We start from the raw sequence: 16,656 nt of genomic DNA, 5'->3' as shown, positions 1-16,656 counted from the left end.
GTGGATCTTTGACATAGTAGAAAATTCACCCTTATCAAGTACCGCAACGAAGGGGAGTACGTTTTTCTTTTCTTTTTTTTAAAAAAAGGTTGTTTCTACGGCGTTCCATTCCTCTTGCCCCGCACATGGAAGGTTGGTGCGATCTGCTGCCCGCATTTCACGGTCATCTGTCTTTGAAACGGGCACCCCCTTGGGTTCGCATGCGTCTGACACAGAGAGCGGCCTTCCGGCTTCGTTCCTTCCGTTTCCGGGTGGGAGGCTGAGTCACTCCCTGGCCCCGGCTGCTGGTGCTTGCTGTTCCTTGCGTCCCTCGGTCCCGGTCCGCTGCCCGCCTTCGCCGTGATGCCGCTGGAGAACCTGGAAGAGGAGGGTCTGCCCAAGAACCCGGACCTCCGCATCGCGCAGCTCCGCTTCCTCCTCAGCTTTCAGGCGCAGCGCCCCGACCCCGCCGTGCGCCAGGAGCTCATGGCCGCCATCCGCCAGCACGGTAAGCAAGGCGGGGCAGAGCGGACCCCTTTACCTTTACCTTGCCCTGAAAGCGGGAGCGGCTCGACGGGGAGGGGAGGGGAGAGGAGGGGGAGGAAGGAGAGCGTACTCTGTACATGCCCAGAGCCACTGTTTGAATTGGATTCACGTACACAGAAGAAGACTGGTTATTTTGGTATTTGTACCGGGCTTTTCTTTCCCTCGGGGCCCCCCTTTTATTATATCCTTACCACAACAGCCTTGTGAGGTAGCTTAGATTGAGACTGAGCGTGTGGTCCAGGCTCACTCAGTTAACTTCCACGGCAGACTGGAGATTCAAGGCTCAGATTTCCCAGATCCTACTGCTACGCACTACATCATGCCGGCTCTTAGTGGAAAGCCAGAGTTGACTTGGTTAAGAGTTCACGCATGGAGAAGGTGGAATAAACCCCACCTTAGCATCAGTAGTTGCATCTGTAGGACAAGGATTTGTGCATCACATCCATGCATCATCATGGAAATCGTGCTATCATAGTGCTGTAGTAATTGCTGGCAACGGGGGTTGCTTCCACACGGAGGGGTTTGTTCCAGTTTGGCATTTTTGGAGCATCCACCTGCTATTCCCCCCTCCCCGGTGATGTTTTTGGAAAGATTGTTTGTCTAAATCTGTGACAGACAAAGCCCAGAATTTTACCCCAGTGTCACAGGAGCCAATCAAAATGATATTCTGAACCAGCCAGTCAGAACTGTGTACTGGGAGACAGGTTAAGGTCTGATAATTGGAGGCAATCCTAAAAGGAGCTACACACCCTTCTAAAGCCCAGATCCAGTTGTGAATGATGTATGGATGTGGCTACTGGCTTGGATTCTGCTTAGAATTTGCATCAGTACAGGGCTGTGTGTGTGTGTGTGTGTGTAGATTTCCAACACCCCTCCCCACCATGACAGCCCCAAAAGCCCCATGAAATGCTGCTCCTGGGGGATGGGGGACAAACCCAGGAAGATCGGGAGGGGTGAATGGAAGTTCTGAGTACTATCTCCATCTGCACTTCCCTTATCTATGGCTGTGTTTGTACAGTGTTTGGCTGTTGTGCTGTCATTTTGCTTTAGCAAGAATTCACAGCTGGGTTTCTTGTGTGGATGGGACGATCCAGGAAATAATGATAGTTATAGTGTAATATGGCTGCATCCATGTATCACTTGGATATTATACCACGTTGTGCCGTAGCAGTACTTTGCAGGTGAAGTGGCTTGTTCATACAGAAGAATAGTTTACAGGGCAATGATTGTGCACAATCATTGCCCTGTAAACTGTTCTTCTGTATGAAAACTGCCCTCCTCTCTTGCTGAAGCGAAAGGCCGTTGTGACTGCCTTGGGCAGGGCAGTGTCTCCGCCGATGACAGTGCCTTGTGCTGTCAGGTTCAGAGCTGCTTCTGCCTTGGGTCTCTTTCCTCCCCCAGCTGCCTTGCTGGCCGTTAGAATGGGTGCAGGTTGCCCATGCCTGGCTGTGAGGCATAGACTGGTTGGGTGTGCGCACAAGATGGACTGGCGGTGCACTACTGCAGTCTCAGCCCAGGGCTGTTCTGTGAATCACCAAAAAGTTGTTATTCACAGCCCTCCTGCCATCTTTGGGGAGTCTTTTGCAGTCTTTTAACTACCCGGGAACATACGACTCAACTGGGTCAGTTAAACATTACTTTTGTTTAATAATCCGATAACCCGGCAGACAGACCCAGTCCGGCAGATGCCACCCTGTATTTCCATCCTTGCCTATAGAAGCCTCTGCTGCCAGGAATTTAGCCACAGCCAAAGTAATACCAGGATCAGTATCAGGTAGCAGGAAAGACACAGAAACAGGGGAAACATCAGAAACGGTCATCGGCTGTATCTAGAGATTTCTCAAAGGGGCGACCAACATGCAGTGCAAGAAAACATGAGAAAAGGTTCAGTTGCCCCAGACCCACATGCACAGAATCAATCTGAGTGTAGAAGAAGAAGAAGAGACTGGATTTATACCCCGTCCTTCACTTGGAGTCTCAGAGCGGCTTACAAACTCCTTTCCCTTCCCCTCCCCATAACAGACACCCTGTGAGGTGGGTGGGGCTGAGAGAACTCTGACACAAACTGCTCTTTTTCAAGGACAGCTGTGCCAGAGCTTGTGACTGACCCAAGGTGACATCAGCAGGTGCAAGTGGAGGAGTGGGGAATCAAACCCGGTTCTCCCAGATTAGAGTCTGCACACTTAACCACTACACCAAACTGGCTCTGACATGACATTGCAGTGAGGCAGTGAACCATGTTCTCTCTGATTTGGATTAAAAACAAGCCAAAGATGTGATGCATGTCTTGGCTCTGCTGTGTGCAGTTATGACCAGAAGGCTGCTTTATTTGTTCTACTCAGATCTATGGGGTGGTCTTGGAATTTCACTGTTCTGAGGGCATTGCCTTCATTGCTTCTGCCATGATAGTGTTATAGCCTGACCTGAACAGGATAACTCAGAAGCAAGCCTCTCTGCATTCAATGGGGTCTAGTCCCCTGTATGTTTATGCAGGGTGTTGGCATGTAGCCCAGTTCCATGCATATTTGCTCAGAAGCCTGTTGCATTTGAGGAAAACTGATGGCCCGATTGTACACTCTTAAACATTTGCCAGTGTTCCTGGCTGTGTAGCATTGGATCCCAAAGTGCTGCCTGTCAGCTGTGCCTGAGTGGAAGAAGCAGCGTTCGCACTGTTTGCTTTCAAACTGGTGGTGGTTTTCGTGCTGTTGCCAGGCTAACCATTCAACCAGCCCTGGGCCCCCCTGTCTTTCAGATATGGCCCCCTACTACGAGTCCCTCTGCAAGTCGCTTGACTGGCAGGTCGATATGGAGTTGTTGAATAAAATGAAAAAAGCGAACGAGGAGGAGCTGAAGCGCCTCGATGATGAACTGGAAGATGCAGAGAAGAACTTGGGGGAGAGTGAAATCCGTGATGCGATGATGGCCAAAGCGGAGTACCTGTGCCGAATTGGGGACAAGGTAAGTGAAAGGTGGCTCCAGTTGTGTTTGGCTAGCCGTGGGTGTGCATGCAAATGGTATCTCTCTCGGTCAAGTTTGGTAGAGGCCTTTCTTGGAGACAGGGTGCGCGAGTCCAGCGTAGGGGAAGAAGGCCAGGATCTTAGGATCATCTGAGCTGGCCTTCCTTGAGTCGCCCTTGCAGTTCGGAAGGTGAGCGGGGGGAGGGGGAGAGAAGGGAGTCCACGTCGGTGCCTCCTCTGTGAAACCAGTTGAAGTTCTGTTGGCAGAGTGGTGAAGATTTAGTAGAACAGAGGAAGGAGGTCTTGCTATTCTTTGCAACCCCCCTCAAGCCTGTTGATTCATCACGGTACTGTTGTACTTCAAGCACGATTGATATGCCAGTAACACGCTGTAGCGTGCTATAAACATTTCTGCTTAAGCATTGAGAGACAGATATTTGACAGGCATTGAATGCCATTTGCCAGAAGTAAATGGAAGCAGTCCATGTTTCCACAGGCTGATCACATTTGATGTATTTTCAAACACATGGAGGGAAAAAAGATCTTGGCTATATAGCACAGACTATCTCTTTTAAAGGGACTATTATAGCAAAGTAGTCGGAGCCTTTGCATCCACTAGAAGCCCTTGTTCTGTGCATTCTTTGTGTGGGCAAGTTTGCCAGTGTTTTGGCAGGTTTGGACTGGGCTGAGATGGAGGAATGGAGAAACAAAATATGGGAATTCTTCATCATGGATAAAATAACCAATGTATTAGACACCTCTCGAACATCACAATGCACAACACACTCCAAATTCACAAACACCTGGTTCCCATACTTGCAATTTATGGCAGAAAACGATCTCCTGCCAAAAGATCCGAACTTTGCATCATGGCTTCATTTTTAACTAAGCGATACTCTTGAATCTTTGACAACACAGCACTCTGGATGACCCTAGTTATTCACGTTCATGCTTGTGTTTATGTCCATACCAGTATATAGTACTCTCCGGCAACGCGTAAGTGACACCTTCTTGTTGCATCGTTATCCCTTCTGTTCTGAAGCCTATTTGTCTTGTTACTCTGTTAAAATTATGCGTTGTATGTTATTTAGATGTTGAAATTCTTTTGTTTGCACTTACATGTAAATAAACTTTAAAAAGACGCTTTAAAAAAAAAAGAAATATCCAGTGCTTTCACAACTTTCACAACTTTATGCATTCTTTGTTCCTGTTTTTTTTATGTTGGACAATAAGGTGAGCACTACCCTATGGCAAAGCATTTTGTGCCAAGGATGGGTTGAAAGGGAAGCAGAGTTGGAGATGACGTTTCTCAACAGGGGGAATACTAGGATAGCTTCTGGCTTGGAGCCCTTTCCCTTGTTCTCTGTGTGTGCTCTCCTCTGCTGTGAACCTCGTTCCTCTCACTCCGGGCACTTTGGGGCTCTTTGAAAAGCACTGGTCTAGCACATGCGGAAGTGCATAATGCCAGAGGAAGTGCACTCTGCAGCAGGATGTGCAGAACAAAAGCATTGGATCCCAGCCTGTGTTTCAGTAGAGCTAAAGTAAAATGTGCCAAGGTATAAGCTTGCACATCTGTGACCTGAAGGGTAAGATAATAGGGCAGAAAGTCACTGAAGAAAGGTGAAAGCCTTACAGTAGATTGTTTGGGTGGTTGATTGTATGGGTATGGGATGGAGAGAGGAGTGGTGTGTGACAAGGTGAACTGTGTTCCTTCTCGTCTCTGGGTTTGAGTTGAAAATGTAGTTTTAGATGACTTCTACCATTTTTTTTTTCAGTAGCATGGTCATACGCAATTCAATCAATAGTAAACTATTGAGAAATCAAGCCCCAGATTAATTTTCTTGGGGCTCTGAATTGCACCTTTTAACATAAGTATATGCTGTTTTGTTAGGAAGCCGCTCTGACAGCCTTTCGTAAGACATACGACAAGACCGTGGCTCTGGGGCATCGGCTAGATATTGTGTTCTACCTGCTCCGGATCGGCCTCTTCTACATGGACAATGACCTCATCACGCGGAACACCGAGAAAGCGAAGAGGTACAATTTCTACCATTCTAACAAAGCATGATGAAAAGGGAATCTAGAGCAAGTTATCTTGGTGTGCAGCATTGTTAGTGGACGCCTTTGGATTTGTCTGTGTTCTCTCGAGTTGTTTGTGGGCTAGTCTGGTTGCAAATAGATAGCTTATTCAGGTAGTCTTCAGCATTTGCTGCCTCTTGTGATACTAAAGGACTGAGGTGGGGCAAGAGGTTCACAACTATCAGGAATTTCTGGGAAACACAGAGATCTTGGCAAAAATGGAATGTGATGTTTTCTTATAAAACCTTAATATACTTTCAGAACATGAAATGTGTTTATATAATTTGGCATGTTAAAAAAGTGGCTTGGATCAAGTGATGTGCAAGTGAAAATGTCAGTGGACTTAGCATTGTTCCGCTTGTCTAAAATCTTGTGCAACACCCACCACTTTCCTCCCTATATCATGTAGTGCCGAGAAACTGCTTGCACAGCATCTGGCACAAGTGGAAAAGCAGTTTGGGATGTGCAGTTTGTAGCACATGGGGCTGTGATGGACTGTTAAGGGTTAATGCCCTAGTGCTTTCCGCAGTTGGAGGCTATCAAACTTAACCAGACTTAGATGTAACAAACAAAGCCAAACTGGTTCATAAAAATTGATTTGGAAAGGAAACACAAAATAAGATTTCCCTGATATGAATATCTTCAGATTCAACATTTATTTGATTTCCCAAAAATTAAAGAAAACTTACATACTCCATGTACTGAATTTGAGATACTTCTGAAAACCAAAGATCCTATAAAAAGGGGTCATATCTAAAATATATCAGATAATACTCAAAACCAAGAGTCAAAGTCTTTCAAGTTACCAGAAGGCATGGCATAAAGACATTCAACAAACATTAACTAATGACCAATGGTCAGAAATTTAGCGTACTCAAATTCACACTTCAAACCCCTTGGCTATCCAAGCCATACTGTACAAAACGTTGCTTCGATGGTATCTAACCCCAGACAAATTGACTCATATTATACCAGTAATTTCTCCGTTATGTTGGAAGTTATGCGGGGGGGGAAGGAACTTTTTACCATAATTGCAATGTAAGTATATAGTAAGCTTTTGGAAGCAAATCATAACAAATCTGTCTAATAACTGGTTATATACTACCTTTAGATCCCATGTTAATTTTGTTAAATCTTTGGCAAAAAGAACAACTTCAAGCTATACGCGGAGACTTAATAATATTATTATTAACTGCCACAAAGGCTGTTATAGCTCAAAAATGGAAACATACTAACCCCCCCCCCCAGCGTCCCAATGGTACCTTAAGATATTGGATTATTTTATGTTAGAAAAAAATGCTGTTTATACAGATAGAGTTTGTGATGATCAGGAGATCTTTAACCCAGTGGACAAGTGGTATTACCATTGGATTGTAATTGGAATGTGACCTGTCACCAATGTTCCCTCTAAGCTGTGGAGTCTTGCGAGCAAAAATTCTCCTTTGTGAGCTACTGGCATGAAAGTTGTGAGGGAGCGATTTGGCTACTGCATCAATGGAGCCATCCTTCCTGAGCTAAGACAAAAAATGTGTGAGCCGGAGGCTAAGAAACTGTGAGCTAGCTCACACTAACTCAGCTTAGAGGGAACACTGCCTGTCACTTAATGGAATATATTCTATATTGTTATGTATTTGACATTTGTTCAATTGTATGTTCCATGGTTAATAAAACAAAATGGTTTTTTAATCCATCTTGACTATAAATGGATGTACATCTCCCCCCCCCCCCTTTTTCTTTTCTTTTCAAAGTCTAATAGAGGAGGGAGGAGACTGGGATCGACGGAACCGCCTGAAGGTCTACCAGGGTCTCTATTGTGTGGCCATCCGTGACTTCAAGCAGGCAGCAGAGCTTTTCCTGGATACGGTTTCAACCTTTACGTCTTACGAACTTATGGATTACAAAACCTTTGTAACATACACAGTTTACGTCAGCATGATCGCGTTAGACAGACCGGACTTGAGAGAGAAGGTAGGCTGCACAGATGCTTGTGCCAGGGATCTGCATAGCCCTGGGTGGGTTTTGTAATCCCTCTAATGCCTGACCTGCTTTTTTTTGCCTGATGTCTTTCAGGTTATCAAAGGGGCAGAGATCTTGGAAGTGTTGCACAGTTTACCCAAAGTGCGGCAGTATCTTTTTTCACTCTACGAATGTCGGTATTCGGTTTTCTTTCAGTCGCTGGGTAAGAGAGCGGGTTTTTTTTTTTGCCTACCAACATCCTTGATCTGTCTGAATCAGTAGACTTGAGGTGGGCAGCAACCAGGCTGTGGGTGAACATACATCACCATCCAGTACTTGCCTTTCCCCTTTCTTGTGCTCTCATTCTCAGACGTGGTAGTTGTGGGCCAGGCGAGAGAGAGAACTGCTTTCTCAGGTACGGATAACCCGGATGGACCGCAGACAGTCCAGGGTGCGGCTACTCGTATCTCGATGCGGCAGGAGGAGGGTGGCCCAGTGGGCTTACGGCCTGTCTGAGGAGCATGGAGGGGAGCACTCGTGGAATTCCCTTCTTAGTCTTGACCAGTCAGCTTGAAATTTGGTCATGTCTTCCACAAAGTTGTCATTGCACAGACTAAAGAGGCTCGATGTGATCGTTCCATCTTCGCTGGGGTGCTGTCAGACCCCACAGTAGGCAATGAAGTACACACTTGCAGGAAGGTTTTACTTTATTGAAGCCATGAAGTACTTAGAACAGATTCTCTGTTCAGAATAACGAGATGTGCGTTTGACAGATAGGTTAAAGCAGATTCATAATCACATTAGCCAATAGATATGTTTCCCGCTCCCGCTCAGAAGGCTCATCGTGCGCCCAAACCCTGAGAAGCAACGGTTCTATACAGTTAAACAATTATACTATTCCCACACATGTTCATTACAGACTAAGCAATAAGCCTCTAGCCGCTCACTACCTGTGGCCTTGTACTGATAAGGTTCTTCAAAGCAAGACTAGCGTACATAGAAAGGAATGCAGCCTAGGAGAAGATGATCGCATGAGAGTGATGGTAGACATGCGCACACGAGCTGATTATATTCACCATGGCAATGGGGGGGGGTAGGGCATAGAGAATACACATATGAAAGACATATTGGCAGCTTGCTGACAGGTGCTGGGCAGGCAAGCAGCTCTTCCTGATGCTTGCAAGTCCCCGGGCCTCTGAGGAATGGTTGCTTTATACTTTGAGATCCCTGCCTTTAGAGATCATGGTCTTGCCGATTCCCAGTCATCTTCTGGACCCTTGTTCCTTGTCAGATGGCTTAATCAGTCTGCTGACCCTCTTAGGTGCTGCTTTCCTTTCTCCTAAATATCGCCTTTGGATCTTTCCGCACTGTTCCTGGTGCAAATGGGAACAGCTCGTATTTCCTTATGAGTGCTGCCAGGTCTGTTGAAGTAAAGTGGTCCTTCATAGGTCTAGTATTGTAAGGAAATGTGACTTCTGAATCCTGTCCTCCAGAAGCAGTGAGTGTGCAGGTCTACCCCTGGGCCAGCGGATCTCAAATGCTCCAGATCTTGAACTTCGGCAGATCACGAGAAGGGAGGGCAGGAAGGGTTGCATCAGTGCTTAGTTCTTGTGGCTTTTTCTTACAGATTGGTGTAGTGGTTAAGTGCACGGACTCTAATCTGGGAGAACCGGGTTTGATTCCCCACTTCTCCACTTGCACCTGGCTGGATGACCTTGGGCAAGCCGTAGTTCTGATAAGAGCTGTCCTTGAAAAAAAGAGAAGTTTCTGTCAAGAGCTCTCTCAGCCCCACCAACCTCACAGGGTGTCTGTTGTGGGGAGGGGAAGGGAAAGAAGTTTGTAAGCCGCTCTGAGACACCTTTGGGTAGTGAAGGGCGGGGTATAAATCCAATCTCCTCCTCTTCTTCTTACATGCCCAGGGAAATGCTGATTGCCACTTTGGGGTCAGGAAGCAATTGTTTTCGAGGCCAGTTTGGCCGGGGATCCTGGAAGGTTGGGTTTGTTTGTTTGTTTGTTGCCCTTTTCTAGGCATGGAGCAGGGGTCACTGGGGGTGTGTGGGGGAGGTATTTGTGAATTTCCTGCACTATGCAGGGGGTTGAACTTAGATGACCCTGGGGTTCCCTTCCAATGCTGTGATTCTACAACTGATGAGACAGCAAGTAATGCATTTCACTGTGTTTTGACAGTGTAGCACTCAGTGGGGCACCGAATTGCTGAAGGACATCCCTCCCCCGCCGCAAGTTCTTAGTGTTACATGGTCAGCACTGACGATCAGGGACTGGTGCAAAGCTCAGTGCTCCTGGTTTCGTGGTACTGTTCCATGTACCTTTCCACACATGTGCTGGTACCTCTTGGGTGCGACAATAGATTTTTTTCTGGTGTCTGAGAACCTGAACTTTCAGATGGAGTGGGGGTTGAGCAGGAGAAGAGATTTGACCCACACTGCATGAACAGTGTCCAAGTGATCTCTGCTTTTGGTAGAACATCATCCAGGAGGGGAGAACGCATGGTCCCCATGCAAGAAGCAGTCTACTTTCACCTGTGTATCACCCCTGCCACAATCACGGCTCTTGACTACCACTGTCTACCTATTGGCTCCATTGTAGTGAACAGAATTACAAGATCGAATGGATAAGCTTTGTTGCCATTTGTGGGTGTGGAAAGAGATTCCCCCCCCCACCAAAGTCGCTTGACTCTCCTAAGCAGTGGGGCTAGGCAAGTCTGTCTTGCGGGCTAGTGACCACCAGGATTTTGGAGACGTCTCCCAGTTCGTGCACTTTTTATTCCCATTTTAACCCCGAAAGAAGTAGTGTCTTCTAGACACAGCTATCCTTATTTCTGTTCTGCCTTTCCATTTCAGCCACTGTAGAGCAAGAAATGAAGAAAGACTGGTTGTTTGCACCTCACTATCGCTACTATGTTCGGGAAATGAGAATTCATGCCTATAGCCAGCTCCTAGAATCCTATAGGTCGCTTACACTAGGCTATATGGCAGATGCTTTTGGAGTCTGTGTAGAGTTCATAGATCAGTAAGTAAATCTCTTTTCTTGACTTTTTAGTGTGTGTGTGTAGCAAGTTCACTTCAGATAGTTGTGTACAAATTAAATAATCATTTACTTTAAAGGCATAGACCAATGTGTAGGAGTAACATTAGTGAGAAGAACCCATTTCCCTCTACATTTGCAGAGCTTGGGGGTCAAGAACTTTTTAAGCTACGAGAGGCTAATCGAAACAGCAGGGAAGCATTACTGATTGCAACTATGCGATCTGGGTGAGCTGAGTGCTGACTTGAAGTTTTCGTCGGTTTCTGTATGGAGGACACCTGAATCGCTTTTGAAAGTGCCCAGGTTTTGGCCTGAATGCTGTGCAGTCTCACACCACCCAGCCAGGAGTTTGAAAAGCGGGTGGGCGGAAGGTTCCACACGTATGGCCAAGGAGAAGAAACTAGTTTTGCCACGCACCCGTCCATGCCCTTCTTTTTCTTTATGGATTGTCATGTATGAAACGACTTAGTGAACAGGCTGCCTGTGGAGGTTGAAGATTATCCCCAGACAGTTTTCAAGCACTAACCAGGTGCCTTCTGAAGGTGCTTTAAGGAAACGTTACCTGCTGAGCTGCTGAGCAGTGGTTGTGGGCTGCAGCACAAAAGTAGCCAGAGCCCTGATGCAACCCCTTCTGCCTCTCATGATCTGCCTAAGTTCACAGAATCCACATTGCTGTCAGGTGGCCATTTAGCCTCTGTTTGAAAACCTCCAAAGAAGGAGAGCCCACCACCTCCCGAGGAAGCCTGTTCCACTGAGGAGCCGCTCTGTCAGGAAGTTCTTCCTGATGTTCAGCCGAAAACTCTTCTGATTTCATTTCAACTCGTTGGTTCTGGTCCAACCCTCTGGGGCAACAGAAAACAACTCCCACCATCCTCTATATGACAGCCCTTCCAGTACTTGAAGATGGTTATCACATCACCTCTCGGTCATCTCCTCTCCAGGCTAAACATACCCAGCTTTCCTCATAGGACTTGATCTCCAGACCCCTCACCATCTTTGTTGCCCTCTGGACATGTTTCAGCTTGTCTATGTCCTTCAATTGTGGTGCCCAAAACTGAACACAGTACTCTAGGTGAGGTCTAACCAGATCAGAGTAAAGTGGTACCATCACTTTGCGCGATCTGAACAGCCCAAAATCGCATTTGCCTTTTTAGCTACCGCATCACACTGCTGACTCATGTTCAGTGTATGGTCTACTAAGACCCCCTAGATCCTTTTCACACATACTACTGCCAAGACAAGTCTCCCCCATCCTATAATTATGTACTTGATTTTTCCTACCTAAATGCAGAACTTTACATTTATCCCCACTGAAATTCATCTTATTTGTTTTAGTCCAGTTTTCCAGCCCGTCAAGATCGTCCTGTATCCTGATTCTGTCTTCTACCATATTTGCTACCCCTCCCAATTTAGTTACATCTGCAAATTTAATAATTATTCCCTCTATTCCTTCAGTTAAGAGAACAGCATTTAATTATGCACTTGCTGCTGCAAGTTTGCAGCAGTGGGGAACTGTTGGCAGGAGTTAGTGGCTGCCTGCAGTATAACAGGGCTCCAGTTGTGCACAGTGAGTTGGCTCCCCTCATCTGTACATGTGAGGATCGTGGGTCGTCCCCCCCCCCCATTCCCCTCCTCTCAGTTCTTTCTGACTCTGGGGAAGTTTAATCCCAGGTTGGCCACAGGACCTCCATGGTCTGATACCCACACAGGTCAGGAGACCTCAGTGGAGAGAAGTGGGCAAAATGGCCCTCTCATTTCTCTTCCATCCTTGGAGCTGCCCCAAAGGAAGAGACAGAAAGAGCAATTTTGTTCATTGCTCCCAACCCACGTGGCTGTTGGGCCCACAATCCCAGGGGAGGGGAAAGCCAGGGTGATTGTGCCGGTGGATTATGCTATTCAGCCCAGTGGCAGGCTCATTGCTCCCTGGGTAATCCAGTCCTCCAGCATTGAGTTCTAGTTCCTCAGATCCTACAGAACGATAGATGGAAACATTTGGTCATGAAATGAGAGATTTAGGTATGAATGAGAAGCACCTGACGTAGTTTTCTGTTTTTGTTTTAAATCAGAGAGCTTTCCAGATTTATTGCGGCTGGGAGACTGCACTGCAAGATAGACAAAGTCAACGAAATAGTAGAAACTAACAGGTACCAATGTGTGAAATGCTGGCCAAGTCCTTTCTCTATGTACCTTGTTCTATACTTGTACCTTGTAGTATTAACAAATTGGTAATAATGTCATTGAGAATTAAGTACTCCACAGTATTTGGCCCTCTGAACAAACCCATTATGGAACTTCACATTTTGTAGAAGGCCTAAGCTGCATCCCTTATTTGAACTATGGCTTCTTAATTTCCAGTGGGGGACCAAAAACTACTTACAATCTCATTCTATCATCCTGTTTTTAGTTTTCACAACCACCACTGATGAGGGTAGGTTAAACTTAGTATATGCAATTGGCTCAAGGTCACCCAGCAAGCCTCCATGACAGAGTGAGATTCAAACCCGGATCTCCCATATCCTAGACTGACCCTCAGTGCCTTTTCTATTCTATCTCTGTTGCTGTTATGGTGTAGATGTATGGTTGCCAAGCATGGCAACCTGCAGTAGGAAGGGGGGGTTGGGGCAGGGGGGGGAATTGATGTTCCCAGCGCAATAATATTATGTCCTACGTGACCCAGAAGTGATATCATTGCACTGGGGTTTAATGCCTGAGCATTTGCCCAAAACTATGGTTTAACCATAGAGTTGTGAGGGAATAGTGTTACGTGGCATGGTGATGTCACTGTCATCAGAAATGCCACATTGCATCGGAATCCATGTTGTTATGTCAAACCCCTCCCTTCACTGGAGAACTTCCTTCCACTGCCCAGCTCCCACTGTACCAGGAGGCCCGGTAAACCCTATATAGACCAGTAGTTTTGTCACTTTCTTCCTTCGCTTTCCTCATCTGCACATCCAAAGACTTCACAGCCACGTTTTAGAGTGTATACTGTTAATGTAGGGCCCTGGCCAGACCTCTTGGCCCTTAGTGCTGCCCTGCCTGCATGTGTGGCCTATACTCTCCCATGGCTGATCCTGCACAGAACATTAAGAAGCTTGCCCACAATAACTCCAGGAATCTTTGTGTGTCATTACTAATTTGTTAAAGTTAGAACCCAGTTGGAGAGCCACTGATATAAAGAAAAATCTCCAGCTAAATTCCTTCTCTCGTTATAGGCCTGACAGCAAGAACTGGCAATACCAAGAAACAATCAAAAAGGGGGACTTGCTGCTAAACAGAGTGCAGAAGCTTTCCAGAGTAATCAACATGTAACTTCAAGAAGCCCAGAGCCCAGAGAAGGCGTAACTGAGACGGTGAAACATTTTGGAAATAATGTTGTGTAACTTGGTACACTATAGTTAATGGCAACTGTAGCTAGGGTTTTTACAGACTACTTTGCTACATTATACATTTCTGTTCAGTGTTCATGTTTTCAGATCCACTTCATTTATTAAATGTATAATACAGCCAACTGCCTTGATTGCGGGTGGTTTATTTGATGACTGAAACGACTTTATTTAAATCTAATTGTCAGAATCTGCCAGTGAAGACTTGAGAGCCTTGAAAGAAAACTTGATGTATGAAAAATGTTCTGTTGATGCTTACGTCTCCTGCTGCTGTGCATATAAAACCATTGGCACAAACCTTGGTTTCCAAAGAGCTGGTAGAACCCCAGTAACCGGTGATGCTGAACACCAAACTGTGCAGAGAAAAATAACTTCGATAAGTAGCTTCCAGGGTGAAGGAGGCACTGTTCAGCTTCTGAATGAGGCTATGTCTTGAAGAATGGCTGGTTGAGGGGAGAGGATCTGTGAGGCAGCAGGAGCAGTGGTGGTAACAAGGGGGCTAGAACGAGCAGGACACTTCTCTAGGCCTGGGTAAGTTGAAGGATTAAGAACCTGAGGACATGATATGATGGTAGCTGTGTGCTGGAATGGTTTTAGTGGAGGCATTCTTCACAGGCTTTGAAAGATGGGGAGACTCTGAGCTAGAGTGCCTGGCTGACAGACAGAAGGTTCAGTCCCCAGCATCTCCAGTTAAAGGACCAGGGAGAAGGTAATGTGAGAGACCTCTGTCTGAGATCCTGGAGACCCGTTGCCAGTCTGAGGAGACGCTACTGACTTCAGTTGACTGATTTAGTATAAGGCAGCTTCATGTGAAGAAATTGTAATATAGCTGAAACAAAATCAGAACATGGATGAAGGTTTTAGTAACACATATAGTTGGGAGCAGAGGTCATTTCGGGGGGGAACGCGGGGGAACACAGTTCCCCCGGGTGAGGTGCGGGGCACATGATGAAGCCCCGCCCCCTGCTTCCGGCCCTCATTCAGCCAGGAGGAGGCAGGAGAAGAGGGGAGGGTAAGTTGCTTCCTCCCTGCCTCTCCCCACCCCTGCCTGCCTGGGGCCAGGGAGGGCCTTCGCGGGGCTTCCTTGCACTCCCGTCGGCCTTGCAGGTCCACCGCCGGGCCCCTCATGGGGCTCGGCAGTGGAGCTGCAAGGCCGCAGCCGGGACCGTTGGGGGCGGGGTGTGTGGCCTTATGACACACTTCCGGTGATGTCAGGGGGTGTGGCATATGCTAATGAGTTATGCTAATGAGTTCCCCTAGCTCTTTTTCTACGAAATGACCCCTGGGTGGGAAACTATGAGTGAAGAGGTTATAAAAGGAAGCATCAGCTGATATTCACTGATGTGTATCTACTGTTTGACAGCTGCAGGAACTCTGCCCACAAGGCCTTCAAAGGACATAGCAACTAGATTCATGGGAACAGTCTGCGGACCCACAACTGGTCAGGGACTGGGTTGGTGTGCATGGACTTCAAACACTATCCAGTTCTGGTCCAAGAATCGCAGCACTGTCATGATCTTACTCCTCTAAGCTCATGTTGACTTTAAGAACTATATGAATACAAGAAAGGCTTTGTGGTACAATGCAAACCTTATAGTTTCTGTGATGGGCTAAAGTTTGGGCATTTGAGGGCGGCACAGTTACAAAACTGCTTACACCCTCTGGGGTGGGAAGAAGAAGGCCAGCTGTGTAATATCACTTAACTCAACAGTGGGAGGGCTTCTAATGTCCTGGCCCCACTGGTGGACCTCCTGATGGCACTGGTATTTCTGGCCACTGTGGGATACAGAGTGTTGGACTGGATGGGCCTTTGGCCTGATCCAACATTGGCATCTCTTAACTCTCCTGTGACAGCAGCTTCTTTTTAAGAAGCTAAGACAGGTATGTTTCCAACTCAGACAGTTGTACTGGAACATATTTATAAGCACATATTTCTAAAACTGTTCATCAGTCTTGTTTCAAAACAAAACTAGTACTGATTTTTTTTTTTGTGCGCTTCCTCTGCTGTATTTCATTTAGTCCCTTCCTTCCTTCCTTACTGCACAGAGCAGGCATTTCTCCTACCCCCAACAAACTATTCTACACAACATGCCTATACTTCCCATTTTCCAGTTATGCATACGGTTCCTTCCCACAACTCCTGTGGAATACACAGAGGGGACCAGGTAGCCCCTCACTTTATGCCTGCCAGGAATGAGAAGTCGTACGAATGTAAATGAAGAACTGCAGAGTTGTAAAGTGGCAGGTGGTGGTGTACGGCAGTGTTACTTTGCATGCTCTGAAGATAGCCAGGGTGAGTGGGAAAGTCTCACTCCTTCCGTCTGAGGCGGGCCCTGCCAAGGCCTCCAGAACACTGAGTGGGCAGTCTCTCTACCACCTCAAGCCCATGTAGAATCAGTGCTTTAGACTCCAAGATTAAGGTAGTCTGCAGAGATACATTACACATGGACAGTTTGGAAGTCTTGACAGCACTTTGGCATTTCGGAGGTTTCTATTCCTCCTCCCTAGTAAAACATTCACTGTTTGTAAATTCCAAAATTTACCTGGAGCGAAATGTACCCTTTTTGACTTGCAGACACATTTTGGGTTTTCTCCATGCAAAAAATGTGAACCCTCATTTCAAAGCCGTACTCATTTTGATAAAGAGGCTGAAAACTGTGTGCCTCTCATAGTAGCCTCATTTATTGTGGCGATTAGACTAATTGTAT

The 16,656-nt window shown here is 46.6% G+C and overlaps 1 protein-coding gene across 1 annotated transcript; it reads left to right on the top strand.

The window, feature by feature from the left end:
• Window positions 1-238: 238 nt before the first annotated feature.
• Window positions 239-14,071, top strand: PSMD6 (proteasome 26S subunit, non-ATPase 6). The gene is made up of 8 exons (XM_015420257.1): window positions 239-487; window positions 3,278-3,483; window positions 5,374-5,519; window positions 7,310-7,529; window positions 7,632-7,740; window positions 10,379-10,547; window positions 12,629-12,706; window positions 13,778-14,071. The coding sequence occupies exons 1-8, from the start codon at window positions 343-345 to the stop codon at window positions 13,872-13,874; spliced, it is 1,170 nt and encodes a 389-aa protein (XP_015275743.1). The 5' UTR covers window positions 239-342; the 3' UTR covers window positions 13,875-14,071.
• Window positions 14,072-16,656: the final 2,585 nt, after the last annotated feature.

The sequence above is a fragment of the Gekko japonicus genome, unplaced genomic scaffold (assembly GCF_001447785.1).
Source record: "Gekko japonicus isolate JY-2015 unplaced genomic scaffold, Gekko_japonicus_V1.1 scaffold262, whole genome shotgun sequence".
Lineage (NCBI taxonomy): Eukaryota > Metazoa > Chordata > Lepidosauria > Squamata > Gekkonidae > Gekko > Gekko japonicus.
Note: the sequence above shows the minus strand (reverse complement) of the source record. Positions and strands in the feature narration are given on the sequence as shown.

Bases quoted from the DNA above. Each gene is read 5' to 3' on its own strand.
- PSMD6 (XM_015420257.1), top strand. From the start codon at position 343: ATGCCGCTGGAGAACCTGGAAGAGGAGGGTCTGCCCAAGAACCCGGAC. The intron at 7,741-10,378 runs GTAAGAGAGCGG...TTTCCATTTCAG, and splicing joins GGTTTTCTTTCAGTCGCTGG to CCACTGTAGAGCAAGAAATG. The intron at 12,707-13,777 runs GTACCAATGTGT...CTCTCGTTATAG, and splicing joins GAAATAGTAGAAACTAACAG to GCCTGACAGCAAGAACTGGC.